Source organism: Anthonomus grandis, chromosome 4, assembly GCF_022605725.1.
Source record: "Anthonomus grandis grandis chromosome 4, icAntGran1.3, whole genome shotgun sequence".
NCBI classification, from domain to species: Eukaryota; Metazoa; Arthropoda; class Insecta; order Coleoptera; family Curculionidae; genus Anthonomus; species Anthonomus grandis.
The window spans coordinates 42,234,518-42,260,882 of NC_065549.1; the positions used below are offsets into that span (position 1 = coordinate 42,234,518).

Below are 26,365 nucleotides of genomic sequence, written 5' to 3' on the forward strand. Positions count from 1 at the left end.
GGAATATAGCATCATTAATGTCGGTAGTAATAAATTTCTATGAATACTAATTAACAAATCTAAAGCATTTATTATATATAAGCAGTATTAATAGACTACCCTCAACAGATAAACAAGACTTTTTACAGGATTTAAAATCACTCTAACCCGGAAAAAATCAAGAACTAGGAATTTTTGTAGGGGATATAAACTTTAATATTCTGAATTTGTAGCGATTTATTTAAATATCATGCATCAGAATGGTTTTAATTCCATGATTAATAAACCGACATTGATAACTTGATGACATTATTGTGGTAGGAAAATCCTTTGAGGATCACATGAAAAATCTAGAAGAATTGTTCCTAAGGCTATACGAGATTCTGAATTTAAGTTGATCCAAAAGAAATGTCATCTGTTTCAAAGGACTGTGCAGTAATTGGGTCACGTCTTTTCTAGTCAAGAAATTACGGTTGACAAGGCAAAGGTCCAGACTGTCAAAGATTGGCCGGTTGCCAAAGACAAGTATAATATAGTCTAAGCGTTTAAGCGATGTAGGAAAAAAGCCGCAATCTCCCAATAACAATTATATTTACAAATATCCCAAAAAATAACTTTTGAATAAATAATAATTCTTAATTTATGCATGTCTTATCACTTCGAGTCGAGCGAATATAAATTATGTAACGATACTACGGAACTCTGTTTTTGAAAAAACTTTATTCAAATTAGATATGTCTTATACAGTACAGAGTTAATTCTAGACTAAATAATAAATTTACGTACAATAAAAGCTAAAGCTTATAAAATGCTGAAAATAGGAAAAGGCAAAATGATGATTCGGCAAGCTGGTTGGTATTGTACAGTTTCTTATAAGTTAAATAGGGATATAATATATAACTCCTCCCCTCTTAGAACGAAGCATCCCCTGGAAGATTTACTCTCGGGCATCTTGGCTGTAGGGGAATATCTTGAAGGGTACGATCTTCGACATTAATTCTGGTCCGTTTCCAACAGATATTTCTCTTGTAAACAAGGTAAAAGAGCACTGCGGCTATAAGACCAATATACAGAGCGGTTGTCCACAGGCTTGGTATATAATACTGGTCGGCTGATGTGCTGTTTTCTACTGGGATAATTGGGTTTAGCGCTGAAGTATCTAGGCGCAGATTTTCCAACTGTATGTGAAACTTCGGGAAACTTTTAGGTGTGAACTGAAGCTTGGGGGCATCAATGACCAAAGGGCTTCCATAGCTCGACTCTTGAAAAATTAGCATTTGTTTCCTGTAAAAGATTTTGCAAGCTCCTTCTTTAATTAGGTAAATACCTTTAAGTTCTTTTACGTCTATTTGCGACTGGCAGTGAATTTCTAGTTTTTCGGCTTTGGGAAATACTGCCAAAAATTGGTTTAATTCAGAAATAATTTCTATGTGGTTTCCTAAAACATGAAGTTTGAGGAAGCGGCAAGTACTGGTTTTTTGCTCAAACAAAATTTTACTTTGGCAAGTTGAGATAATTATTTTGTCAATTATTTTGTTATTGTTATTATATATTTGTTAATTATTTTGGAGTTGGAAATAAAAATATAATAAATTAAAATTGTCTTTATATTCTATGGGAAGTGATAAAAAATACGATATTTTGTTAGAATCGATTTTACATTTACAACCGTACCAATATTTAATGGAAGTCAATCTAAGGCGCTTGTTCCGCGTAATAAATTTTTGCTAAAAAATGAATTTTACGAGCGAACTCTGCAAGAAAGCTATCCCTCAAGACTACATGTCAAAGGCTTAGCCTCGAAGAAAATGGAGTCAATGAACCTTGCGAGATCCGAGTACTGGACAACAAAAACACCTCCACATGCCAAAAAGTCCAAGTTCTTGTCACAAGTTCCAGAGTCCTACCTATTGATGAAACTAACCAACTGATTGGAGTTTTTCCCGAACTCGAGGTTATTAACCTTAATTGTACTCATCACATTGAGTCTATTCGTTTGCAAGGCAGTTTCCTTTTTAATGTTCCACAAAGTTGTGAAGTGCAGACCAGTCAAGGACGTTTCCTGATTAATCAACCAATATTCAATAGCCAATCAATGATCCTGCCAACAATCGAAGAACCAACGGTCCAAGATAAATCAAGCTTTCAAGTTCACCTCGAAGACATCAAACTGGACGTACTTCATGCAGTCAAGTTTCAAGTTTTGCAGAATCCACCCTTTAATCCCTTGGCAGAACAGTCGATTATTGAACCCCCAAATTTATGGACAATATGTATTTATTGTTTAATTGCTATTGCAGTTAGCTATTGTTGCTATAAAAGGTTCCAGTCTACTAAATGCCAAAAGAAGCCCAAGATTCCAGAACAGATCAACCTAGGAGATGTTCCACTTCAACTTTAGCCCGTTAAGTTGAAGCTTAGGGGGGAGGAGTTATGTGACGAGCCACCCTGTAAACTACACAGAAGCCAAGATGCTGACCCTGCAGTTCTCCCGAAACAAAACCATTGTGTCCGCCATTTTTCAGTTAGTCAATTGTAGCCCGTTATTCATATAGCATATACTTATTGTAATTTTAATTAATAACTTGTTTTTAAAAAGGAAGTTCGGGAGTTTAAGAATTTAAGTCGCGTTACAGTCAGTAAAAATTGTAAAAACGTGCCCTGTTAAATAGTATCCAAATTTTTCCAGACCAAAAATTTTTTGACTATTGCTAATAGTTCCAGCACAAAAGAATGGCAGTTTTTTTTTGGTATCGGTCGTTTGTTGCTGAAAAATGCTACAGGGTGTCCCAAATTATGTTTTTTTTGTGTCAAAATACCAGCGTAACCATCTCGGCTTGCATCAGTATATACAGTTATTGGTAATTCTGGGTTAAATAAAATAAAATAAAATTAATGATTTTCTGACCATTTCCATTTACAATGTTTTTTTAAAAGCTTTGTAAGAGGGGCTGTTTTGCGTGCAAAGTCTTAAATGAATTTTCTAAAGTATCCCACAAGGCCCAAAAACTGTCTTAACTGATGTTGGTTTTTAGGACGAAGAAAATTTTGAACGAATTCAATTTTGGTGTCTGAAGGACAAATTCTATTAAATGATATTTCGTATCCTAAATAGTTTTTTTTTTCAATAAAAACGCTGATTTACTAAGTTTTATAGTTAAACCGTATTGCTTAATTATTTCTAAAACATTTTCTAATTTTTCTATACCTTCAATCACTGTTTTTGTTTACCAATTTTCCTATGGCTCTTGCATTCTTCACTTGATGTTGATGTTGATGAGGGCGACCGATGTCGCCTATCCCTTTTACTATTACGTCCCATTTTTTAATTTGGTACGAAATACCCTAAATTAGCTTTTTTCAACACCTCCGGTTCTTTTCAACCACTTCTGATGTAGTCTGAGCGTTTAAGCGATGTAGGAATAAAGCTACATTCTCCCAATAACAATTATATTTACAAATATCCCAAACAATAACTTTTGAATAAATAATAATTCTTAATTTATGCAAGTCTTATCACTTCGAGTTGAGTGAATATATATATATCTATTCTCTTTTTGTTATCTCGCCCTGCAAAATATATTAAAGAATGTGCCGATTGCCTGAGTCATTCCAAAAACATCCGATCAGGTAAGTCATGCCGTTGAATACTTTAAGTTTCAGTGGTGGGTTAGGAAGGGTAGTACGTTAATATAAGCTACGCAGCGTCTTGGGGTTATGCACTTTTATTCCTATGTGGAAGGATTTGCCAACATCGCAAAACCATTGACCAGCCTGACAGAGAGATAACGATAATTTCAATGGTCCCAGAATTGTCAGAAAGCTTTCGATCACCTAAAGAAGGTGGCAAACAAGCGCTATTTAGTAAACAACTATCCTGAGCTATACCCTACCTGAAGGAAAATTTGTCTTGGATACGACGTTAGTAATGTGGGCATAGGAGCTGTGTTGTCCCAAATCAAGGATGGCCAAGAAGAAAAAGTCATGGGCTATTTTGGTAAGGCTGTCCAAGCCAGAGCACAACTATTGTGTCACTGGCCGAGAGCTGCTAGCTATTGTAAAAGCGATGGAGCACTTCTACAAATACCTCTATGAGAAAAAGTTCTCACTGCGAACTAACCATGCTGCTTTAAAATGGCCCCTTCAGTTTAAAAATCCGGAGGGTCAAGTGGCAAGGTTTTTAAAGAGGTTACAGGAGTTTGACTTTGACACTAAACATCCTGTCCCTGTCCAGAAGACTGCAAACATTGTCAGCATGCAGAGGGGAGAGACGTTCAGTTATTAAGAATCACCATATCGTCGACTATACTTGGCAAAGTGGGGACCTTATAAGAGACCAAGACGAAGATCCGGATATCCAGACAGTCCTAACCTGGATAAAGGGAGGGAAAAAACTAATTTATGAAGAAGCTGTCAAGTATTCTCCCAGTGTCCAGTCATATTAGACTAAATATAAAAGATACAAAAAAACATCACAAACAAAATAAATACAATCGATTGTTAATCAAATCCAACCACTCTATGTAATATAGAAACAAAAGTTGCAATAGTGTTCCACTTAACCTATTTCTTGTCTGACTTAGAATATTTTCTGCTTAAAGAAAAAAAAAACATTTATGATTACTCACTTCAATGCTTTAAATAAGGTTTAACGTCAACTCACATTTCATTTTAAGTAGAAACTAAAAAACATTTTTTGAAACTTTTTTGGAAAATTATCAGTTTTTTTGCAATATGACAATATACTGTCAGTATTTTCATTTGTATTGTTAGTCACTTTAATATCAGTCAATTTAATAAGCATTTGGATTACCAAAGTGGATATTCTTAAACTTTGAGTCTAAAAGGGTAGATAGGCTTAAGATATTGTTATCCTCAATAGCACCAAGACATTTTGAAAACTCTGCTATGGAAATTTGCTTTAGCTGTTCAATCTCTGGAGTTAGAAGGTATAGTTTTAAAATAATATATTTTTTTTAAACAGTTAACCATTGGAATAATTTTGCTGCATGTTAAATATTTATCTTCACTAATTTGTTTGGGTTTTTTACGGTGGTAAACCCTCTTAATTAAATAATATTGCATTAAGAAATAAGCATTATTCAATAAATAAAACTCCATGCTTAAATATATCATAATAATTTATCAAAAATAGATATTCAAAAAACCATAAATATAATATGTATCATAAATAATATAATAAATACTTAATAGTAACAATTTTAGTATAAATACGGTACAAAAGTTTTAATATTAGAAAATAGTTTACTAATAGTTAATCAAATACTTTCGTTCAAAAAAATGGTTAGTTATAAATCTTATCCATAATTCCCTCTGCAGTACCTGTCAAATCTCAATATTCGTTCTTATTTGTAAGGAGGGATATTTTTTACTCGACATTTACTACTCACTGCTATACAATTAAAACTTTTGTTTACATCAGTGCGCGCACTAAAACCTTATAATATAGTGTATAAATTTATCAGGTAAAATATCACATATTTTATTTGTAAATGTATACGTTACAAAACAGGAACAATAACCAAGTTAAAAATCTTCAATCGCTTCGACAACACAAAGATAGGAAAGAAGAATTTAATAAATTTTCTTTCTATATTTTTAGTAAGTTTACAAGGGCAACAAGAGATAATATAAAACTTTTTAAACTGGGCATGTAAACTCTATACAATAAATAAATAAATACATATATATATAAAAAATGAACAAACATACAAAACTATTATAAATGTTTTCGTTTGAGTTTTAGATAAGATTCACGTAAAACAATAGTATAATTTAGTGTTAAAACTCGCGGGTCGATAATTTTTCTTTCTAAAACTGCGTTTTTTTTTTAACAAATATTTTTCGATCGCATTTTAAATATAATTTTCAAATAATTTGATTATTTGAAGATTTTTTTATTAAACTAATATTTTTGTTACTTACAATTAATGAGTTGGGCTATTATTTGGACTATTAGTTGATGAGTGTCTTCTCTCGGCCCCCGGGGCTGCAGAGAACGGTGAGTTTTTTTTGTTAATTTCTGAAAAAAATTGGAAGATTAAAAAGTTATATTGCATTGTAAGAAAAAGAAAAGTGCCCGCCAGCGGGTAAAAATGCAACAACGACAACTTCGAATTGGAAAAAACAACTAATGTAGCTCTTTTAGAAAATACTTTAATAATAATATTTTAAGTCTCTAGTATTTTTTATAGTCTTCATATTAGGATTCTCTGATTTTTGGAGGGTCAATGGTGGTTCAAGAGAGAAGCTTAAATTTAAAAAGTTAAGAGCTCCCTCCCCCTTTTTTTAAGAAATTCATAAAAATTTAGGATTCGTTTTTCTGGCTAAACCGTAGGTGGGACAGAAAAATTAATCGGACATAAAATGAAGAGAATCTTATTCTCTACAATTCATCTTATAGGCCGCCCAAAGCTGAAGAACAAAAATTGGAAAAGCTAGAGGGCGCCAAAATCACCAAAAATTCCTTTTTCCGATTTTGAATTGTGAAATCATTTTTTTACCATCGCAAGAATTGCAAAAATGTAGAGGGCAAAAAAAACTCTATAATTCATGTAAATTATGTAACGATACTACGGAACTCTATTTTAAAAAAAAAACTTTCAAATTGGATATGTCATATACAGTACCGAGTTAATTCTAGACTAAAGAATAAATGTACGTACAATAAAAGCTAAAGCTTATAAAATGCTGAAAATAAGAAAAGGCAAAATGATGATTCGGCAAGCTCGTTGGTATTGTACAGTTTCTTATAAGTTAAATAGGGATATAATATATAACTTGCATTTTTTTGTAAGATTAGCCGTTTTTGAGATATAAAGCATTTAGTACTAATATCACAGTCTAACAATGTTGTTGAAATCTATATACTTTGCTAATATGTTTCCGTTTGTGTATGTACATTGCATAACATGTGTTGCAGATGCGGTTTTACGTCGCCTAAAGTTTGCGCATCGTAAGACTGAAGTAATTCTAATATTCTGCTCTCAAATTTTGCTTTTAATATTTCAATTTTGCCTTATTTATCTGCAGATGCAGAAAAGAAATTTTCACAAATTAATTTATTAAAAACAAAACAAAAGAACAAACTACCCACTAACAGTATTGTTGGTCTGATGCTTTAGAAAGGATACATCAGTTAAACCTTATCTATGGAATATATAGGCAGCAGCTAATGCTTTAACTAAACAGTGTGGCTATACGTCCGCCGGCGGTAAGTTACAGATAATATAATTATTCCGCCGCACGGCGGACTTACTACGATATAAGTAACTTATCCGCCGTAAAACTTACAGTAACGAGTAAGCGCGGCGGAACGTAATGGTTGAAAAAATAGCTTTCCGCCTTTCGGCCGATTTTAGTGCACAGTCGCTGAGATCCGCCGAAAGCTACTGTGCACTAAAATCCGCCGAAAATATTCAGAAAATTCTATCAAGCTTTAAGTTCTGCTAGTATGTAAAGGGTAGGTATGTAAAGAAACAACTATTATCGACTTTTATTATAATATATTAGTTAGACAATATATTAGAATTTATTTCCTCAATATTTGTTTGATTTTTTTAGTCAATTTTCCAGTTTTCCGGGTACTTCTCTTTGATTTTTATTCATATTCATATTCATATTACGTACATCATCGTTCTTCTTAGGAGTGTCGCTTTTGTCGTTGTTGTGACCATTTTCTGATATAGATATCGAGTTGTTTTTAACCATTTGTTCATCTGTCATACAAATCTCATAGTTAACAATATTTTCTAAGTCATTAATATTATTTATTATGGTATGGTATGTATATTGTCTAAAATTAAAGTAGTCTTCAGATAGTTTTGGTTGTTATTAACCAATTCCGAGGTGTCAGCTAGTGATTCTTCGTCCATTACACCAAGAGCACCGGTAATTGGTTCCACTATTGTTACTTGCTTGTCATTTTCCCATGCTATTTTTAACTGATAACTTTGACTGAGCTGTAATTGCCTAAGTGTAGCATGATATCTCGCGTCACCTTCTTCCGAAATTAGACTAGCTACCGATTTTAGTAAAGTCCATGCTTTACTAAACTTCTGATGTTGATTTAACAAAATAGGAGCTCTTACAACAGTATGACTGTTACCTGGAGGTTGTAACTGATCACAATCTGGTTCATTTAGTATATCATCTGGTATAAATAATCGTTGATTAGAGTAATAGTGTTTTCTTGTCCAACGTTCATTGCATATAGTTTCTTCGTATGTATCCAAACCAAGCTCTTCTCGCTTTCTAAAAATATGCTTGCAAGGTAAAAGCATCGAAGTAGACAATAACAAACAAAAACTGTTTTTTACAAACTGGAAAGCGTAAGTGGTTAAAAATTGTAAATATTTATGAAGTGTAATATGATTTTTGTAGTAGCTTATTGGAACTTTGTATATAAAATTAGCAGCTTTATGGTCTCTTTCATCGTTCATAACCATAATCAGTTTAAAAAAATCATCAATAAAATCAGGTAGTGAACTGTATTTTTATACTAGTGACTTTATTTTTCCATTAAGTGATTCGAGTCTGTTATTAGTGGTATTCAAAAAGTTGGCCTGTGTGTGAACAAGTGTCCATTCATCTTTAATATCATGCCAATTTCTGTTAAAATATTCAATAACCGTCAGTGGACAATTCTTTAACAAATCTTCAGACAAAATATTATATGTGTCTGGATCGCGAGAATAAACCATTTTCTGTAAAATATCTAAAGCTGTTTGTCGTTGGGATAACGTTATACCTAATTTGTTTATAGAAATTTTTTTGTTAAAAGTTCTGATCGCATGGAAAATGCAGATTAGAACATTTGCTTGAGGGAAACTTTCTTTCAGTTATCGCCTCTCATTTAGATCTTTGTCGGCCATTATCGACTTTACTTCTGTCCATCTTGGATTACAAACTTTAAATGTAGATAATAACCATTGCATTGTGTCAGTGTTTTCTTCAACTAGTATACCTACGGCTACAATTTCAGAAAGTCCATTACCATCTTCATTTATAATTAACTAGCTAAATGCCCGCGGCGTTGCTCGCGTGAAAATAAAAGCAAAATCGAAGAAGGCCTCCAATAATAGTAAATGCAACCCACAATACACAAAAATAAAATCCGAAGCCTCGCCTCATTGATAGTACATGCAACTCACAATTTGCCACGCCGTTTTTCTTGAGGTCAAGGGGCGCGATTAATATAATATAATTATTATGATGATTCGTTAGATGCAGAGCGAGCGGTAAGACTGAGTCACAGCTTAACTACGAAGCAGCTTAACTAACTTTTGTAGTTAAGTTGTGACTGAGTCGAGTCACCTCTCGGGTATCAGTCTCGCATGGACCCGCCTTGTTATGTCTACCAAAATATAAATAATACAGAGGCACTTTTTCAATCGTATTTATTAGTCAGTTTTATGTCGCTATGCGATATTTATCATATCGCTAACACCCCTTATCGGTGGAATTTCAAAAAGTTCGTTCGTATCCGGGGCCTACATTATAAAAAAACATTGTTGCAGTTAATTTTTGTTTTCTTAAGTTGATGCCTGCGACTCGTTGGTGCGGGCAGTCTTCGTTCAAACTCCGAAGCCACGCCTCCTTAGTTTTCGAGGGTAACAATTTTCCCATTTTTTACCCCTTATCGGTGGAATTTCGAAAAATCCGTTCTTATCCGGTGCCTACATTATAAAAGGAACACGTTGGCAAAATTTCACGTTTCTAGCTATTGTAGTTTGGGCACAGATGTAAATAGCTCGGTTTGGGCTCTGCGAATTGCGATGACGAGTCAGTCAGTCAGGACAAACTCTTTTATATATATATAGATTAGTTATTAAGTTTCGCTAATAGTCAATAGTTTGATAGACAAATTGTCGGTCTATTTAAATATATGTAAACGTTTTGTAATTTATGATTTTAGTGGTTTTATACCAGAGCTAACAATAAGGAACGTAAAATGTCAAAAAAATATTTTTTTTAATTATTATATATTGATAACTATGATATAATTTTGATGACATAATAGTTAAAAACGTGTCATTAATAAACCCTAAATGTATTTTTGAAGGCACATGGGAATCCATAAGATATATGAATTTATTAATAAATTTTCCAAATTTAGTAGCAGATAATGATTTTCAAAACATTAATAATGAAAGCAAATAATGCTGAAAAAATCGGATTTTCCTAAAGCATCTACTAATGGTGCCATTTTAGTTAATTCAAGTTTTGATATTCAAGTTGAGCAGTATGCTCATAGTCCAAGGTACATAGGTAGATATACCTAGGTATATCTTATAACATTTCAATTTTGCCTTATTTATCTGCAGATGCAGAAAGGAAATTTTCACAAATTAATTCATCAAAAACAAAACAAAAGAACAAACTACCCACTAACAGTATTGTTGGTCTGATGCTTTAGAAAGGATACATCAAATCAATTATCATCAAATAAATATTAAACCTTATCTATGGAATATATAGACAGTAGCTTATGCTTTAACTAAAACATTAGTTAATGATTGTTGTCATATAATAATAATAATAATGTGTACCAAAAATCCCATCACCTTTCTCATTCAGACTGAATTAAATATGGACTTTTAGTCAGATTATTAATATGTAGAAATTAAAATTCTTTACCGCCTATGATTTTATGATTTGGCATTTAACTTAATATTATGTTATGTCAATTTATTTTTAACGTTTCTTGATTCGCAGAAAATATATAGTATAAACGTTCAATTAGTATTACCATTCATAAAGTCTTAGACGGTGGTGACTTAAGCGAATTTTTGTTAGGTATTTATTTTTGACAATAAAACTTTGATCATAACTATATTTTTGGGCTTATTAGGTTTTAAAATAAAAAACGGTGTGTTAAATTATGTAATTTCTTATTTTAAATACAAAAATAAATCTGCCGTTTTATCTTTGAATCTACCGCTTGTGGTGATTTTAACCTGGCAACAAAGGCTGGGAGGACAGTTAACAATTCAATTGAAGTTTAAGTCGGATTATTGGCGCGACTTTCCAATCGAACGTAAATAGTAGTAAATAAATAGTTTTTAGTAGTCGTTACTGATCGTGTTTAGTAGTGTAAGTAAACTAGTTGACTATTTTTGTGCATCGAGTATTTTAATTCACATTTTAACGAACGGTAAAAATGCTACATTAGTGCGGATGTGAGGTGTGAATTAAAATTCATTCAACTGGACATTGGTGCAAAAATAAATAATAGTGAATTAAAATAAATCGGACTAATGTATGTGAAAATGCCAAAGCTGATAAATTTGAAAGTCGCTGAGCTAAAAAGGGAGCTGGAGAAAAGGTGCTGCGGTACGACGAGAAATAAAGCAGACTTACAAAGAGCGACTTGCTAACGCATTATTTGAGAAAGGCGACGGCCCTGACAACTTTATTTTTGCAAGCGATATCGGTCTAATGTTGCAAGTTATAGCTAAATTAGCTAACTTACTGGAAAATTCCGTCAATTTGAAAGTGAAAGAATTCAAAGATGCAAGAGAATTCTACCAGCCTGGAAGCCAAACTGTTGGAAAAAGCTACAAAGATGGAAGAAGATTTGAAAAAAGAATTGCTAGAAAATTCAACATGGAAGTTAAATTGCTGAAAAATTCTGAAAACTGGAAGAATACTGTGCCACTAAGAGAGAATTATGCCTGGTTAAAGAAAATTTTCGAGAACAAGAAATAAATAAATGAAAAAATTTGTTTGTTCTTCAATTTGATGATACTACATCATAAAATATTTATGAGCATCAATTTGAGGCGGCTACAAAATTAAACGGTTGGTCATCCAGGGAAAGGTAACTGGCCTTACGTTGGCCTTGAGAGGAGATGCAGCTGCTATCCTGCAAAGAATGTTCCCAGAAGAACAAAAAGTCTACGATCTAGTAGACTTCTTGTTGTACAGTGGATGACTTGAGGCATTTGGATTCTATACTATTGGATACTATACTATTGTTATACTTGTACAGTAAGGCATTTAGATATGCGTTAAGGCCAATCACACTGGACAGAACATGTCCATCACACGCAATTAAAATATCGGTGCCAGAAGTCAGAAGAGTTCTCGCAAGAATTTGAAGCTGACATTGCACTTTTTTTTCGATTGTCATATCCAGATGTCCCGGAAAGAGTCATGGAAAGGCAAGTTTGGCAGTTCAAACATTCCTGGATAAACTCTGCGATAGTGAAATGAGGCACTACTTACTACTAACACATTCACCTAAGCTAGAAGATGTACTAATAATGACTCTTAAATTCGCCAGCTGCCAAGAACACGAACCGGGGTCAAACGTCGTGTCTGGCAAGTGATTCAAGAAGAGGGTGGCTTTGAGCAATTTGTCAAGCGGATAATTAGAGAAGCCATTGGAGAACGTAACCGACAGGACCAGAAATGAAAGTGTTGGAAATGTGCCACAGCAGGTTTCACAAAAGACACTCCAGCAGGCGCTACTAGAGTTCCACTCTAAGTTACAAACGAAGGAAAGTTGATGCGAAAAGACGATTGTCGATCTGTATTTAACACGCCGTAGCAAAAAGACTATATCCGAATTGCAAGTGTTATCAGCAAGCAGAGAAGAAAGATGGTAAGTTGTTAAGAACCACTATCGTTGATGATATTTATCAAAATGGAGATCTTATATAAGAGACCAGGAGGAAGCTCCCGATATCCAGAGAGTCCTAATCTGCAAAATGAAAGGGAAGAAGCCTGCTTGGAATGAAGTTGTCAAGTATTCTCCCACTGTCAAATAATATTAGGAATAATGGAATAACTTCCTAATTTTGAAAAGATGGATGTGGCGGAAAATAGTTATGCCTAAATGTCGGATTTCGCCGTTGCTAGAGGATGTCCATGCCGATGTGTCAGGAGAACATCTTGGAGTAATACAGACCAGACACAGAAAAAAGGAAGATTTTACTGGGTCAATAGCAAGGCAGACGTAAGAGACTAATGCAGAAATTACGTTGTATGTACGGCAAGTAATGAGCCGAAGAGAAAGTAGAAGGCTTTGATACCTCAATACAACACTGAACGAATTGCTATTGATATCGTGACTTCATGACATATACATTGGGGTCATGATGAACTCTAATAAGTGAACTACTATAAATCTGGTGTTAATTTTTTATATTGAAATAAAAATTCAAGGGTAGATCTAAAAATAGTTTTTTTTTAATTTGAACAAAATCGACTGAGAGCTTATTAAGATAGTTAAGAAAAACCTTTTTCTAAAAAAAAGTTTGAACCCTGTATCTTGAAAATGAAGAATGTGAACTTTTTATCTTAACTTTTCTTTCACCTGATTGAAACCTGATACAAAAGTGTTGTTCTATTCAAAAATACCTTTTTAGTACTTAAGAACAGTTTAATAGTGAGTTAATGTTTCTTAATTTAAATGGCTCCAAACAAATAAAAAGTATTGCAATTTAAATTGAGTGGCGCTTAACTTAGTTTTGATTTGAAGACAAGGTTCCGTTAACCCTTTCGTAGGCCCTGAACCTTGTCTGGGTCTTAGCAAAAAACAAGTCTCCCAGTCACTTAATAATTATTGGACCTGGGAAAAAACAAGGAAGAATCGGAGAAGGACAGAAGGATGTAGACAGGCAAGGAAATGATACCAGACCATGATAGCTCTAAAGCAAGGCGGCTGCTAAAACAGACCCGACAGAGTATCAAATACTTGGTGGGTATCCTGACCGGGCACAACAGGCTTAACAGGCATCTATACCTTCTTGGTATAAGAGAAAGCCCACTCTGTCTGAATTGCGGTACAGGAGAGGAAACTATCTGTGATGAGTGGAGTCGCCTGAGAAGGAAAACGTTCGAAGCAACGACACTCCAACGGGAAAAACTTAAAGATCTGGACTGGGCCAACGTGCAAGCCTTTATTAAAAGGACGGGCCGACTCAGTGAAGACCGCGCATTGGGAGTGGAGGTGTAGGGGTGAGTGATCCTGCGGTTGGCGGAAAGGAACTGTTCAGGCCTACTTGTCAAGCTCTAGCTCCCCCACCCTTACTACTACTAGTTTTGATTTAATGGCAATGTGGTAAGTATTTATCGACCTACAACCAAAGGCCTACCAATATAGAGCTGCGTTATATGTCGTTCGCTGTGTAGCAATATGTGTGTATAAAACAAATTAGTTGACTATTTTTGTGCATCGAGTATTTTAATTCACACATAACGAACGGTAAAATCTCTTTAATAATAACTATTTTTCTGACCTGTTATTGCCAAAACCATTCTCCTTCTGGTCCCAAAAGCGCTAATACCGATTTCAACCAAATCTTTATCAGTCAAGGTGGAAAACATGGCCAAATCAATCTCATGCTGTACGAATAACGGGACGTAGTGCCCTAGGTTCATTGCGGTCAGTAATGTGGGTAAGTCCTGCCAATCACTAAACAATAAAATATTACTTTAATAGAAATGAGTATGAAACACTGGTCATATGCGTACCTGTTATTAGTGAAGCGATTCCAGACGTGCGTGGGTGTGTGTTCTAAAATATTACTAGTGTTCATCATTAACGGGGAACCGGATAGGACGTTGGAATATTCGGTAGGGAGAGCCCTTGGCGAGTTGGGTTTCCAGATCTCATCCTCCTAATAATTCGGATTATTGAAACAATTGATATCCAAAGAAAAGACTTACCCTTTTAAACTTGTCAGCCAAAAACCCTCCGGGGCTGGTATTACTCATTCCGCATCCAGACCAACTGTTATTAGGCACCCTCAACCTTCCAGGGCTCGGCTTGGCCCTCATAGCTCTTATCGCAACCAATCTTTTATTTTCCAACTCGTAGGCTGCCATGGTGGTAGGCGAAAACTTCTTGTCCAGGGTGGGACTGTGATATTCTCCTGGTTTATTCATTTCTGATAAGACCGAGGATAATGCTGTACTTGGATTACGATTGTTTTGCTTGTTATAGGGGCTGTACTGTTGCGACGATTCTGTATAATAATAACTCGGAGAATAAGAAGTGTTTGTTGGACTGTGATTATTAGAAATCGCCGAGACGGAACTAGAGGTGCTATTATTTAGTTTATCTTGTTGGGTGACGGTCTGATCATGGTGAGATGGGTTGAAAGATTGGTAGCTAAAATTGAAGCTTTATTTAGTACACAGGCGTAATATAGTATATCCCTAAGTGGTAAGCTCCCTGAATTCCCTGTTTGATTATTAATAACGAATTGCCCTTAAAAAATTTACCATTTATTAAAACTTAATGTTCGAGAGCCAATGGTTTTTTATATTAACTACCAAGAACATACGACATAAGAGACCAAAACTAATTCAATATTTTAATAGGGCAATGATATCGAAGATTGAAAAAGAGAAGGCGGTTCTTATAAAAAATTAGTTTTAAAATTTCATTGAAAAAAATAAACATTCTTAGCATTCTAATTTGTATATACTACGAAATGCCAATTACTAAATATAGTGTAGCGTAGTTATTTTCCAAAGTTTTTCGAACAGCTATAAACTAAGCCTATTAAAATGTAATATACCGGATGTTTCAAAAAGATGGTGACAAATTTAAGGGGGTTGTTTGGAAAATTTTAGTGAACAATATTTGCATAGGAACGCCTAGTTAAAAAATAATAAATTTGGCTTTAGAGTATTTTCCCTTAAAAATTAAAAATCTACGAATCTATAAAAAAAATTTGTGTCTGTTAATACTCGTTCATCAACATTGCATTCCTAAACTTAATTTTAATGGCCATTTGTCGAAATATCAACTTAGTTGCTTGACATTCGATTTATTTACTACAAAGTTTTGGGTTATATGTGTAGTGGCAATCATAATTTAGTTGGACAATGAGACTATTCAGAACCATGTTCCACAGTAGAAATAATTTGACATTTCTATTTGTGAACCGATAAACGTTTCTGGGGCGTTCCTTCTGCCAAGCGAGTGGCTGATATTTTGAAAGGTTGTTTTGTCAAAAGGATCTTCGGTGTCAATGACTACTTCCAGGGTGGCCTTCACCACCTGCCAGCCGCCCTACCATTTAATGGAGAGCTAAGTCTGTTGAATTCCCAATTCCAAAGATTTGAAGCGGAAGGATGATAGATTTAGATGATAGACTTATGGGACGATAGGCTCTGAGAGTGGTGTCCAACTACCCTAGGTTTCGGACGAAATTTTAGTCTGACTTTTCTTCTTGCCTTGAGGATATATCGTAGTACCAGAGACGCTTTAAAGGTATAAAGATGGCATTTTAGATGCTACTGGCATACCATTCCAATTTCTGCTCATCATTAGTCATTCTACCCTCTGCAGACATTCATATTGATCTCAACGGAATAAAGCCAGTCATTGTGAACAAGACAAACTGCTTGACATTATTATTCAGGAGCATCAGACACAGCATTACCTCCAAACCTCTAGTTGGTGTGGCTTTCATGGCTCCCGTTATATTAAGGCTTGTCATTTTTTGATCATGGTCTAGGCTCTGATAAATTGTGCTTTTATGACAACAGACGCGTTAGCAGACGACTTAAGGATTGAAATAAAGCGGTTCTACGCTGCGTGCTTCCGTAATCGCTGATATTCTTCTTGAAAAATATTTTATAGAGACCGTCAGGCAATTTTAAACCATCAGGGGGTACAGGACATCCATGAACTGCATGAACAGCTGCCTTTGAGAAAAAACTTATACACAGAATTGCTGAATAGCCTAGCACTAGTTCAAGTGCAATTGCGTATTAAATAAATGCTGCCCACCAAATAATGTGGCGGGTGCTTCACGAGCAGCAATTGCGTTCTAACCACCTTCAAAAAGTTCAGGCACTAGATTCTCTAGATTACCATTCGCGAGTAGATATAGAAATTCAACCGAATTTTTATTCGATCATTCTCTTCAATGATGAATTCCTGTGAACTGCCTGTTTCACCAAGGATGTTTACTTTAACAGCTGCATATGGGATGCTGAAAATCCTCACGCAGCATGGGTGAGAGCTTACTAACCGCAACTTGTGATTAACATGTTAGTCCGTATTTACGTCCACCTCGGCTAACTGGTAACATCTACTTACATTTGCTATAAGACATACTTCCTCAGCTATTGGATAATCAAGATCACTTTTCACAAACCAACAATTTCCTGAGGGATGGATCGAAAGAGGAAGAGCTATCAGTTGGCCAGCGCGAAGTCCAGACTTAACCCCATTGGATTTTTTCTGTGGACTTAAAGCTGTTGGTGTATGAAACCCCTTTAAACACTCAAGAAGAATTACTAGGAAGGGTAGGAGATCGTCATTTTGAAACGTTATTATAATTTTTATATTACTGTGATTTTAATAATAGTACTATTAAATATTAACGTTTAGATTCAAAAGGTACAAATTTTTTCAGCGAAAAGTGACCCTTGAACTAAAACGGCTCATTTTCGACTAGGGATTCCTATGCAAATATCGTTCACTATAATGTTCCAAACAATCCCCTCAAGTTTGGCACCTTTTTGGAACACCCGGTAATTCTGTTATAGATAAAGGTTTAGTTACCCGCTACTATTAGCCATACTCTGTTGATGTAACGCATTTGAACTAACATTAGGCGGAAAGAATATTTGCTGCTGCTGTTGATTTCCATTAAAAAAGGCCATGAAAGGGTTGTTTGACTGTTGTGGTTGAGGGGGGAGGGTTGGCGAAGGAAAAAATGGCCAAGAGGTGGAAATCAAGGGACTCGCTAAAACTGTAGGGTTAAGATTCGTTGGAGTGAGAAGTTCATTCGGTTGAACAGGAGCAGTGTTTGGGAGGTGATAGGACTGTGGGATGAAAGCTTGTACTGGTGGTTCATCTATTCCTAAAATGAGGTTTCTGGCTTTATAAATGTGACCTGAAATATTATAGAAGCCATAAATGATATGCTGATAGCATTTTAGGTCAACTTACTGACTAATCGTTCAATTCCCCTAATAACACACGCCTTGGTAACTTTGTTTGCCTTCTGTCTTATATTGATCGAAACGTTATAGTTTGTTTCGATTTCTTGAATTTGTTCCGGCTAGAACAAATACTATTTATTACACAAAATATTAGTTAATAAATTCCCAGTTTCTTAATCCCTAGTATATACCTTAATCAGTATTTTCAATAACCTTGATTTATAGAGCTGAAACCCCATCTCTTAGAATTATTAATAAATACAATAAACTTGTCAGTTTTAAGATAAGGGCTTTCGTGATTAAGGTTTAAATTTAAAGATACTATCTAAGTTTAACTGTAAAATAAAATGATGCTATTTCTGATAGAATTTCTTTCATTGAAAAGTTTCAACACTTTAGATTTTATCAGATATAACTTATTAATATCCTGATTTAAGAGCAATATCTATTTGAAAGTAAAAGTTTGTTGCCCTCCCAAATACTAAATTCAAAGTATGGATGAAATCTAAATATCCAGAATTCTGTATATTTCTGATTTAATCAATTTTTACTCCAAAAATCTTAAATTTTACCCAATAAATGGTACCTTAATTCTCAAATCAGCATGATCGTCTGGCAAATCGAAAATGATCATCAATGGTAGACTGCCCATAAGTAATTGCCTCGCATTATAAATGTCATGGATATTTCCAGTTATAGTCACGTTGCTCTTCTTTAATGTTGGAATATTCGGATCTTGGGCGTCGGGAAGCATAATTTGGCAACCTGTGTGCTGCATTATGGCTTTAAGGTTAGAGTGGTTTTTAGCTAGAACCACTGGATGATAATGAGGTGTGATTTCCATGGCCATTTGAACCGGAGTTTGACTCTACAAAAATCGAAATTATAATATTATAGATTAAATTTAGATATAATCATGAGGCTCACCGCCAAATGTTCACATAGACACTCCATAAGTAACAGGGTTGCTTTTTTGACTCTATGCACCTCCCATTCCACCCCCTTCACCAAGACCAACGTGGCATGCAGTTTTGGTCTCGTTTTGAACGTGACCTGCACACTGTATTCTTCCTGGATTTTCTGAATATACGGCAAGGTGACATCCACGTTTTGGGACTTGATTGGTAACTCGAATCCAAAAATTAGTGGTATCAGTTCCTAAAAGAAATCGTTGAATAAAAAAAACTTATTGTGATCTGATAGGATCTACCCTGACACGTGACCGAGCCATCTCCACGCCCTCTATATCACCGGAAATGGAGACTTGGTTACTTTTCTCATTCGGATTTGATCGATTCGAGTCGGGAAAGTGCACGTGGCACTTTGTTTCTTCCATGACGCTCTTGATACTCGAACCGCCCCTGCCGATAATATGAGAGTGGTCGGTGTAACTGACGTCCATTTTCATTGTCACGCGGTTACACTAGGAATTATTAATGAAAATTAATTGTTAACACATAAAAAACTCAGAAATATTTATTTAATTAATTACATACCATTGTATTTAAGACAGACAAAACCCTGTCCCTGCCGGCCTTAACGCCATCAGGTTTGCCTGCAATTCTCACATGAGGATCTAAAAGATAATCGCTTGTAATGAACTTTAATTTTTTATTTATTAATGAACATGCCTTTTTTAGATTTAGCACCAAGTTTTAGCTTGTTTGGCCATGTAATGATGGTGTCTGTGTCTTCCATGACTTTAGCAAAGAATACGTCGGCTGGGGAAAGAGCGTCATTATCGCCTAAAATTAAAAAACAGGTATTGTATTAAAAAAAAACTTAATATCCAACTATTTTTCTTACTTTATTTATTTTCCTTATATTCCCGGAGTTAAGCAAAGATTTAATGAACATTAGTTAAAAAATTTCTGCGTAAGAAACCAGCTGCGGTAAACAATAATTATTTTGCTTACAAAGAACAAATAAATGCAATTTCTGCAAGATCAAAAATCAACCATCGATTTTATAATAACAAAGACCAATAATGATTGAAACATACAAAATAGAATCATTGGATGACGACTACAGCAAATCTCCATATCGAAGCAGACTAAGTGGAAAACTTACACAGGGAAACCTAACAGACAAGAATATGGAAAAGGAGGGAAGTGGCCCCAGGATAGTACGAAATAATGAAACCCAAAAAAAGTGTTTTTTTGCTCTCAAAATTTTGCTCCGAATATATCTGGTTTGATTATTTCGAAAAATATCGAAAAAAGCTGAAATAAAATTAAAAATTGTATACAAAAGGCAACTGACGAATCAATAGGGAAAAGAACCATAACTCGCAAAACAGAACCAAGCTTAGAATACTGCCACCTGTATGATCGCAGATCCATACATCAAACTAACATGTGTTGCTTGGCGTGACAAAAAGGTTCTTGCAGTACAACTCTGCCAGGTGATGCTGCGAGAAAAAAAAGGACAGATGCCAACGGGAAAACCATTATCAAAAAAGTGGAGCGAATCAAGCTAATGGAGGATTATTTTGATGGAGTCCCCGCAGTCGATATTCATAACCATATTCGTCAAAACGGCTTAGCTCTAGAAACTACATGGAATACTCAGAGATGGCAGCATAGAATGTTTTCTAGCATGTTTGGAATTATAGAGACAAATGCCTTTCTAGCGTATAAATATTTTAAAAAAGATTTTAATACCCCCGAGACAAGATTGGCTTCCTGGAGAACACACTCTCATTGCCCTGAGTAAGGAAGATGAACGGCAAAGAGTGCAAAGAAAGTGTATATTATTTGCAGTAGAATAAGAAATGTGCAGCAGAAGTCTAGTTACATATGTAGCGCTTGTGGAATCCGAGCAGTAATGTATTCTCCAACTACTGAAAGAAATTGTTTCACATATCACATTCAGCATGGTATACCAGCCTAATTTTCTATCAACATAAATTTATTTCCTTTTTTTTTATAAAATCCTTATATGTTAAGTTGATTAAAATATTATCGTTTCATTTAAAATGTTTTATTTTTTATTTCGTACTTACATATCAAAATAAAGTTAATAAAAATAATCGTTTTTAAACATTGAACTTATGGAAGTACAAATATGCCTAAATATGAGTCCTGCCAGCGGGACATGCACTGATTAAGACGATGAGGCTGCATGTTTTATTTTTTTATTTTGCACCTGTACTGGCAGAAGGACGTTTTGTTCTGCTTGCAGGCTAATCTTATGAGCGGAAAGAAGTCCTGCCGGCAGGACATGTGTCTGTGTACAAAAGTACTTCCAGAAGCGCTTCTGGCAGGACAAGCCTCTGTACACTCTATCATTGAAATCTACCACAGTGACATGGCTTTATTCAACTCTTCAGATATTTTCCAAGTGCTGATATTAGTATTTGCTTCAATTTCTTGAAACATTTTAAAGCTGTTTTTCAAAAACAGCTTCTCTTTTTTGAAATGGAGACGTATAAAAGTTCTTTCGTTAGGTATTAATTGCTGACGAAATATTTCCCTATAATTGCAGCATTGGCGTTTCCGTGAGTCATTTCATAACAAAAATGCATATTTCCATTTTAAGATTAATAAATTGAACCCATTCTAGACCAAACAAATATATCGAAAAATATTCACTAAGAATTAACAACAATAAACAATAGCAATAAGAATCAAAAAAGAAAATGTCAATAAGAATAGTTAGTAATTTATTAAATGTTGCAATTGGTTTTAATGGTAACCCTTGATTAGTATCTACTATGTATTCCTAAATTCCTTAAGAACAAAAAACATTAATTTAGGTGTTAATGTTATGTAATTAAGTATAACATTCTGTATCTCGTTAACAAAGCCGTTGCGGATACATGTTTATTTGAACCGTTTTTTTTAAAGAACTAGTGACAGTTCTGGAACATTGTTTACTAAATTTCTACTTAAATCTTCTAGTTCAGTTACAGAGCCTTGTGGTATTAAATGTTCGCAATGTTTTTTAAATTATATTTTAAAATAATGTCGTATAAATAGAAATAAGGTCGTTTGAGACCTTTACTTTTATGGATTATAATAATCATCACATCGTCTATCTGAATAAATCGAATGTTACAGAAACAAAATATTTATAAACAACCATAAACAACTGCAGGATGTTACAGAATAAGATGCTAATCCTTAAGGGTGTTAACGTTAAGTTCAAATAAAGCTATGTTCTAAATTCCTTAACTTTAGAGCTACAAAGTGTTGAATGTTGTTATCCTTAGAATCAAATTCGGGAGACCCTGTATGAAATTTTTTACACTATTTATTTAGTTAGTTGTTATACTGTAATGATAAAATAGGGTACATATGTAAAAATAATAAATTTATAATTTATATAATTTAAACTTCCGTAACACCCTGTATATAGCTTATCTCATATATTTTATTAACTCTTTAAAAACATTATATAACTTTTGAAAAGCACTCTATATAGGTACAATTATAGATAATAATTTTTTTGATACAAAATAACATCGACTTACATGTAAGCATTTTTTCCAGCTTATTCCGATCGACCTTGAAGCGTTCCTGATACAACTCGGAGACGTTGCTGAGTCCCAATTTCGAGACCAGATCCCTCAGATCTTCTCTCGAGCCCCACTGCGACGCCCACCCCGACGTCGTCGTCCCACATTCGGAAATTTCGGACATTGTGTCCGAATTTTCATTCGTCATCTCGCCGATCGACGACTTCGATAACGCCAAATACGACGCCATTTTGTTCAAAATTCTTTTCCAGCCGGTTTTTCTCTTATTTGTATTATTGAATTAAAATTAAGTTAAAATTCGAAGAGAAGCTCGTATATTGTTTAGGTCGTTCTCAGTTTTAAAGTTAGAAAAAACGCGTTCCTAAAAAAGGTTAAAAAAGAGTTGTTACTTATTGGTTGAGAATTTCAGAACGACTGAGAGCGCTAATCAGTGAAGGCTCGCGCTAAGGAATTTATTTTAATAAAAAAAATTACTTAGATATTTATTTGTTATTTATTTTGTAAACATTTTTATGTACCTATATACAGGATGTCCACAATAATATAGTATTAACTAAATAGGTTAATAAATCATGCTACAAAAGTGCATCAGTCATGTATAAATACTCAGAAATGAGAGATATAATAACTGTCACTTGAAAACACATTAAAAAAATTTAAGAAAGAGTGCTTGACAGTGATTACAATCTTTAAACTTAAAAACAAACAGTTTTAACTTTCAAAATGCTAAAAATGCTAAATAAAAGATAGAAGAAAATTCCCCTTCTGCTACCAAATAAATAAAAATGCATATAAGAAAATAGGTGCCCTTTAGTCATTTTGAAAGTCTACATTGTCATTTTCAAAATAATAATTTATCCGCTATTATTCCACACCGGTGGGAGAATCTAGCAACCCCGCACGGAAGATTCTTCCATCGGCGTCTCCCCAGATGGTGTATAGGGGAACGCCTTCCAGATATGGGTGGTATCGAGGAAATTAAATACTTAGGGTGAATCAAAACTAGCTTGAGAGTGGAAAGCAGCACTCTCAGTATAACATTGAAATATAATGGAAATGATCCAAAGTTGGTTCAAAAGATAAGTACTGGAAAGCATGACTGAAGCAGTCTAACGCATTCTGCACACGGAGCTTATTATCATCGACGCGTACAAGATATTCTGGTCTTGAAGCAGCGATTCCTCTACTCCTTGAAATCCGCAAACGAATCGACTCTCAAGCTACATTTTCAGAGTACTCTATAAAATATTTCACACAATAATTTTTGTAGTAGGTTTAAAGATAAGTAATGAAGAGGACCTACTTTTGTTAACTTACCTTCGTAGCATAAAAAGAAAAAGAAATCTAGGAAATTTTGGGTACTGTCTCTATATCTATAATAAATTTTAAAGAAGGTTATTTATTGCCTCCAAGGTATTATCAGAAGATTGTTTTGGAGCTTCTGAGGTCTTGTTTTTCTTCTGGGACATATTGTAATCAGGTCAACTTCCTCTTTTTGTGGTGAAATTCTCTTCTTTTTTTTAATTTATATTTTCACACAGTAATATTTTCAAATTCGTTTTCATTTTGAGGTGCCTCAGACATCTCGTCTGATTTTCCATCTGGTTGCATTATTGACTCAGTGTCTGGTAAAAAAATATTTCCAGTGTGTCCTAAATGTTGGACTGGCCTTACATGCGACATTACAAATTGCATAACATCGTGCAACTAGTAGCGTTGGTTTGCCACTTACCACTTGCCGCTGGTTTCAGGCTCCGGACAAACCAATTACGAATGTTCTTCCATTGTTCTTTACAATCAGCCACTGCAAAGAATACATATTATTTGAATTTGAATACGGACTGGTTTATAAGTAATTAGGCCAAAATTCACGAGTGCCATTTTAAAGTCAAAATATTATCAATTAGTACTACAGGGTGCGCCAGAGAAACTTACTTATTTGAAAGGTCAATAAAAACAAAAGTACTTCAATTACTGTTTTAATTTTTTTTTTTATTTGACAATAAAATATCCCAATTTTTTTTTCATGCAGTCTTAAAAATGACATCGAATAAATGGCGACCTCTATTGCGCATACACTGATAAAGTCGATTTTTGAAATTCGTATCCACTCTTTGCAGCATATCAATCGGTATGTTGGCAATTGCGTCGCGAATGTTGATCTTGAGGTGTGCTATGGTCCGTGGTCGATCGACATAAACCAGAGATTTCAAATAACCCCATAAAAAGAAATCGCATGGAGTCAAATCTGGAGAGCGTGCCGGCCATTGGAGATCGCCTCTGAGGGAGATGAGGCGGTCGGGGAAATGTTTTCGCAACAAATTCATTAAGTCTCGTGCTGTAGCTCCATCTTGCTGAAACCACACGTTCCTAACGTTCATTTCTTCGAGTCTTGGAAGAAAAAATTCCTCGATCATGTTCCTGTAACGAGCTCCATTAACGGTAACTGCGTTCGTTTTTTAAAAAAAAAAAGGCCCAAATATTTCCATTACCGACATTGCACACCAGACAGTAACTCGCTCACAATTAAGTGGCTTCTGATGAAGTTCACGTGGATTTGCACCACACCAATAACGCATGTTTTGCTTGTTGACGCAACCGGATATGTGGAAGTGAGCCTCGTCACTGAAAAAAATGACCGCGTCTTCAGACAGGTTGTCAACCAGTATTTCACATGCATTTTGACGGGCAACAAAATCGTGTTCAGTTAATTCTTGCACAACAGCCAATTTAAAGGGATGAAATTGAAGGTCTTTATGGAGAATTCGTCGAACAGTGGTGTCAGAAATTCCCAAAGCAGCTGCGTGTTTGCGAGCCGAACGCACAACTGACTGCCTCACTCTTTTGACATTTTCCGGAGTTCTGATAGTCCGTTGAAGTCCATTTCTGGGTTTAGCGACATTTCCAGACTCCCGAAATGAGTTAACCCAGGACAGAATCGAATTACGGCCAGGAACGAGTCTGTGGGGAGGAATTTCAAAGCGAGCGCGGAAGGCACGTTGCGTAGCAACGTGGCGTAGCAACAAGTGAGTGACCGTTAGAAAAGAAGCTCTCGACTGCGAAGGCCCGCTGCTCTCTAGACCAGAGCATGATGGCAACTGACAGGAGGGAGAAACAAACTTGGGAACTTCTCCCTCCAGGTGCGCCCCCTCTCGCCTCTCTACCCACCCAACTCACCGCGCCGGGAATTTTTTCAAATAAGTAAGTTTCTCTGGCGCACCCTGTATATGGCAATATTTTGGCTTAAAAATTCTACAAGTGAACTTTAGCCCATTACTCTGAGGCAACCCTATATAATTAAAATTATATAAATATTTTTGTTTACTTTAGGTATTTAGCTACTGAATGTACATTTGCTGCCCTAGCTTTATATTTTCAAGAGGTGAACGTACCAATGGTTTAATTATAGAAAAAACTACAAAGACCATATGGAATTCATTAAAATGACTTTATATGAGTTTACTAAATGAAGAAGGATGGACAGATATATGAAAAAGATTTTTGAATAAATACGGATATGAATTATGGCAACTATCAAATTGTTTAGCAGCAATTGACGGGAAGCACATTAGAATTCAAAAATATCCAAATTCCGATTCTACCAATTTTAATTACAAAAATTATCATTCTGTTATTTCGCTGGACTGTTGCGATGCTAATGGTATCTTTACTTTAATAAAATGTGGCTATGCTGGTAGAAATAGCGATGGAGGCATCTTTCGAATTTCATCTGTTGGTCTATACAATTACTTTAGCACTTACAACAGAAAATAACCAACAAAAGGCTAGAACAATACCAGATATGGATAACTTTATAGATGAAACTTCTTTACCTCAACATCTACGAAACTACTTGACTAATTACTTTTTATTACCAAATATTTCTTCACCGTGGCAATGAAATTATAAAATATAAATAAAATCAATACAAATAACAAAACTTATATATTTTAATACTTCTTTACCTGA

The 26,365-nt window shown here is 34.8% G+C and overlaps 1 protein-coding gene across 1 annotated transcript; it reads right to left on the minus strand.

Moving 5' to 3' along the window:
• Window positions 1–5,102: 5,102 nt before the first annotated feature.
• LOC126735576 (protein bicaudal C-like) lies at window positions 5,103–22,827 on the minus strand. The gene is made up of 12 exons (XM_050439605.1): window positions 22,391–22,827; window positions 19,548–19,661; window positions 19,413–19,492; window positions 19,127–19,339; window positions 18,844–19,074; window positions 18,503–18,784; window positions 17,924–18,035; window positions 17,534–17,867; window positions 14,677–15,121; window positions 14,482–14,627; window positions 14,247–14,422; window positions 5,103–6,022 (listed from the first exon to the last, which is right to left on the minus strand). Exons 1-12 carry the CDS (start codon window positions 22,623–22,625, stop codon window positions 5,928–5,930), a joined length of 2,463 nt encoding a protein of 820 aa, XP_050295562.1. The 5' UTR covers window positions 22,626–22,827; the 3' UTR covers window positions 5,103–5,927.
• Between the last annotated feature and the right edge of the window lie 3,538 nt (window positions 22,828–26,365).

What these genes read in the sequence shown, in the direction of transcription:
- LOC126735576 (XM_050439605.1), bottom strand. Translation starts at nt 22,625, where the DNA reads ATGGCGTCGTATTTGGCGTTATCGAAGTCGTCGATCGGCGAGATGACG. An exon ending in TGGCTCGGTCACGTGTCAGG is followed by an intron (nt 19,075 to 19,126) that starts GTAGATCCTATC and finishes GATTTCTTTTAG; the next exon opens with GAACTGATACCACTAATTTT. An exon ending in AATGGTTTTGGCAATAACAG is followed by an intron (nt 6,023 to 14,246) that starts GTCAGAAAAATA and finishes AATTTTTTTCAG; the next exon opens with AAATTAACAAAAAAAACTCA.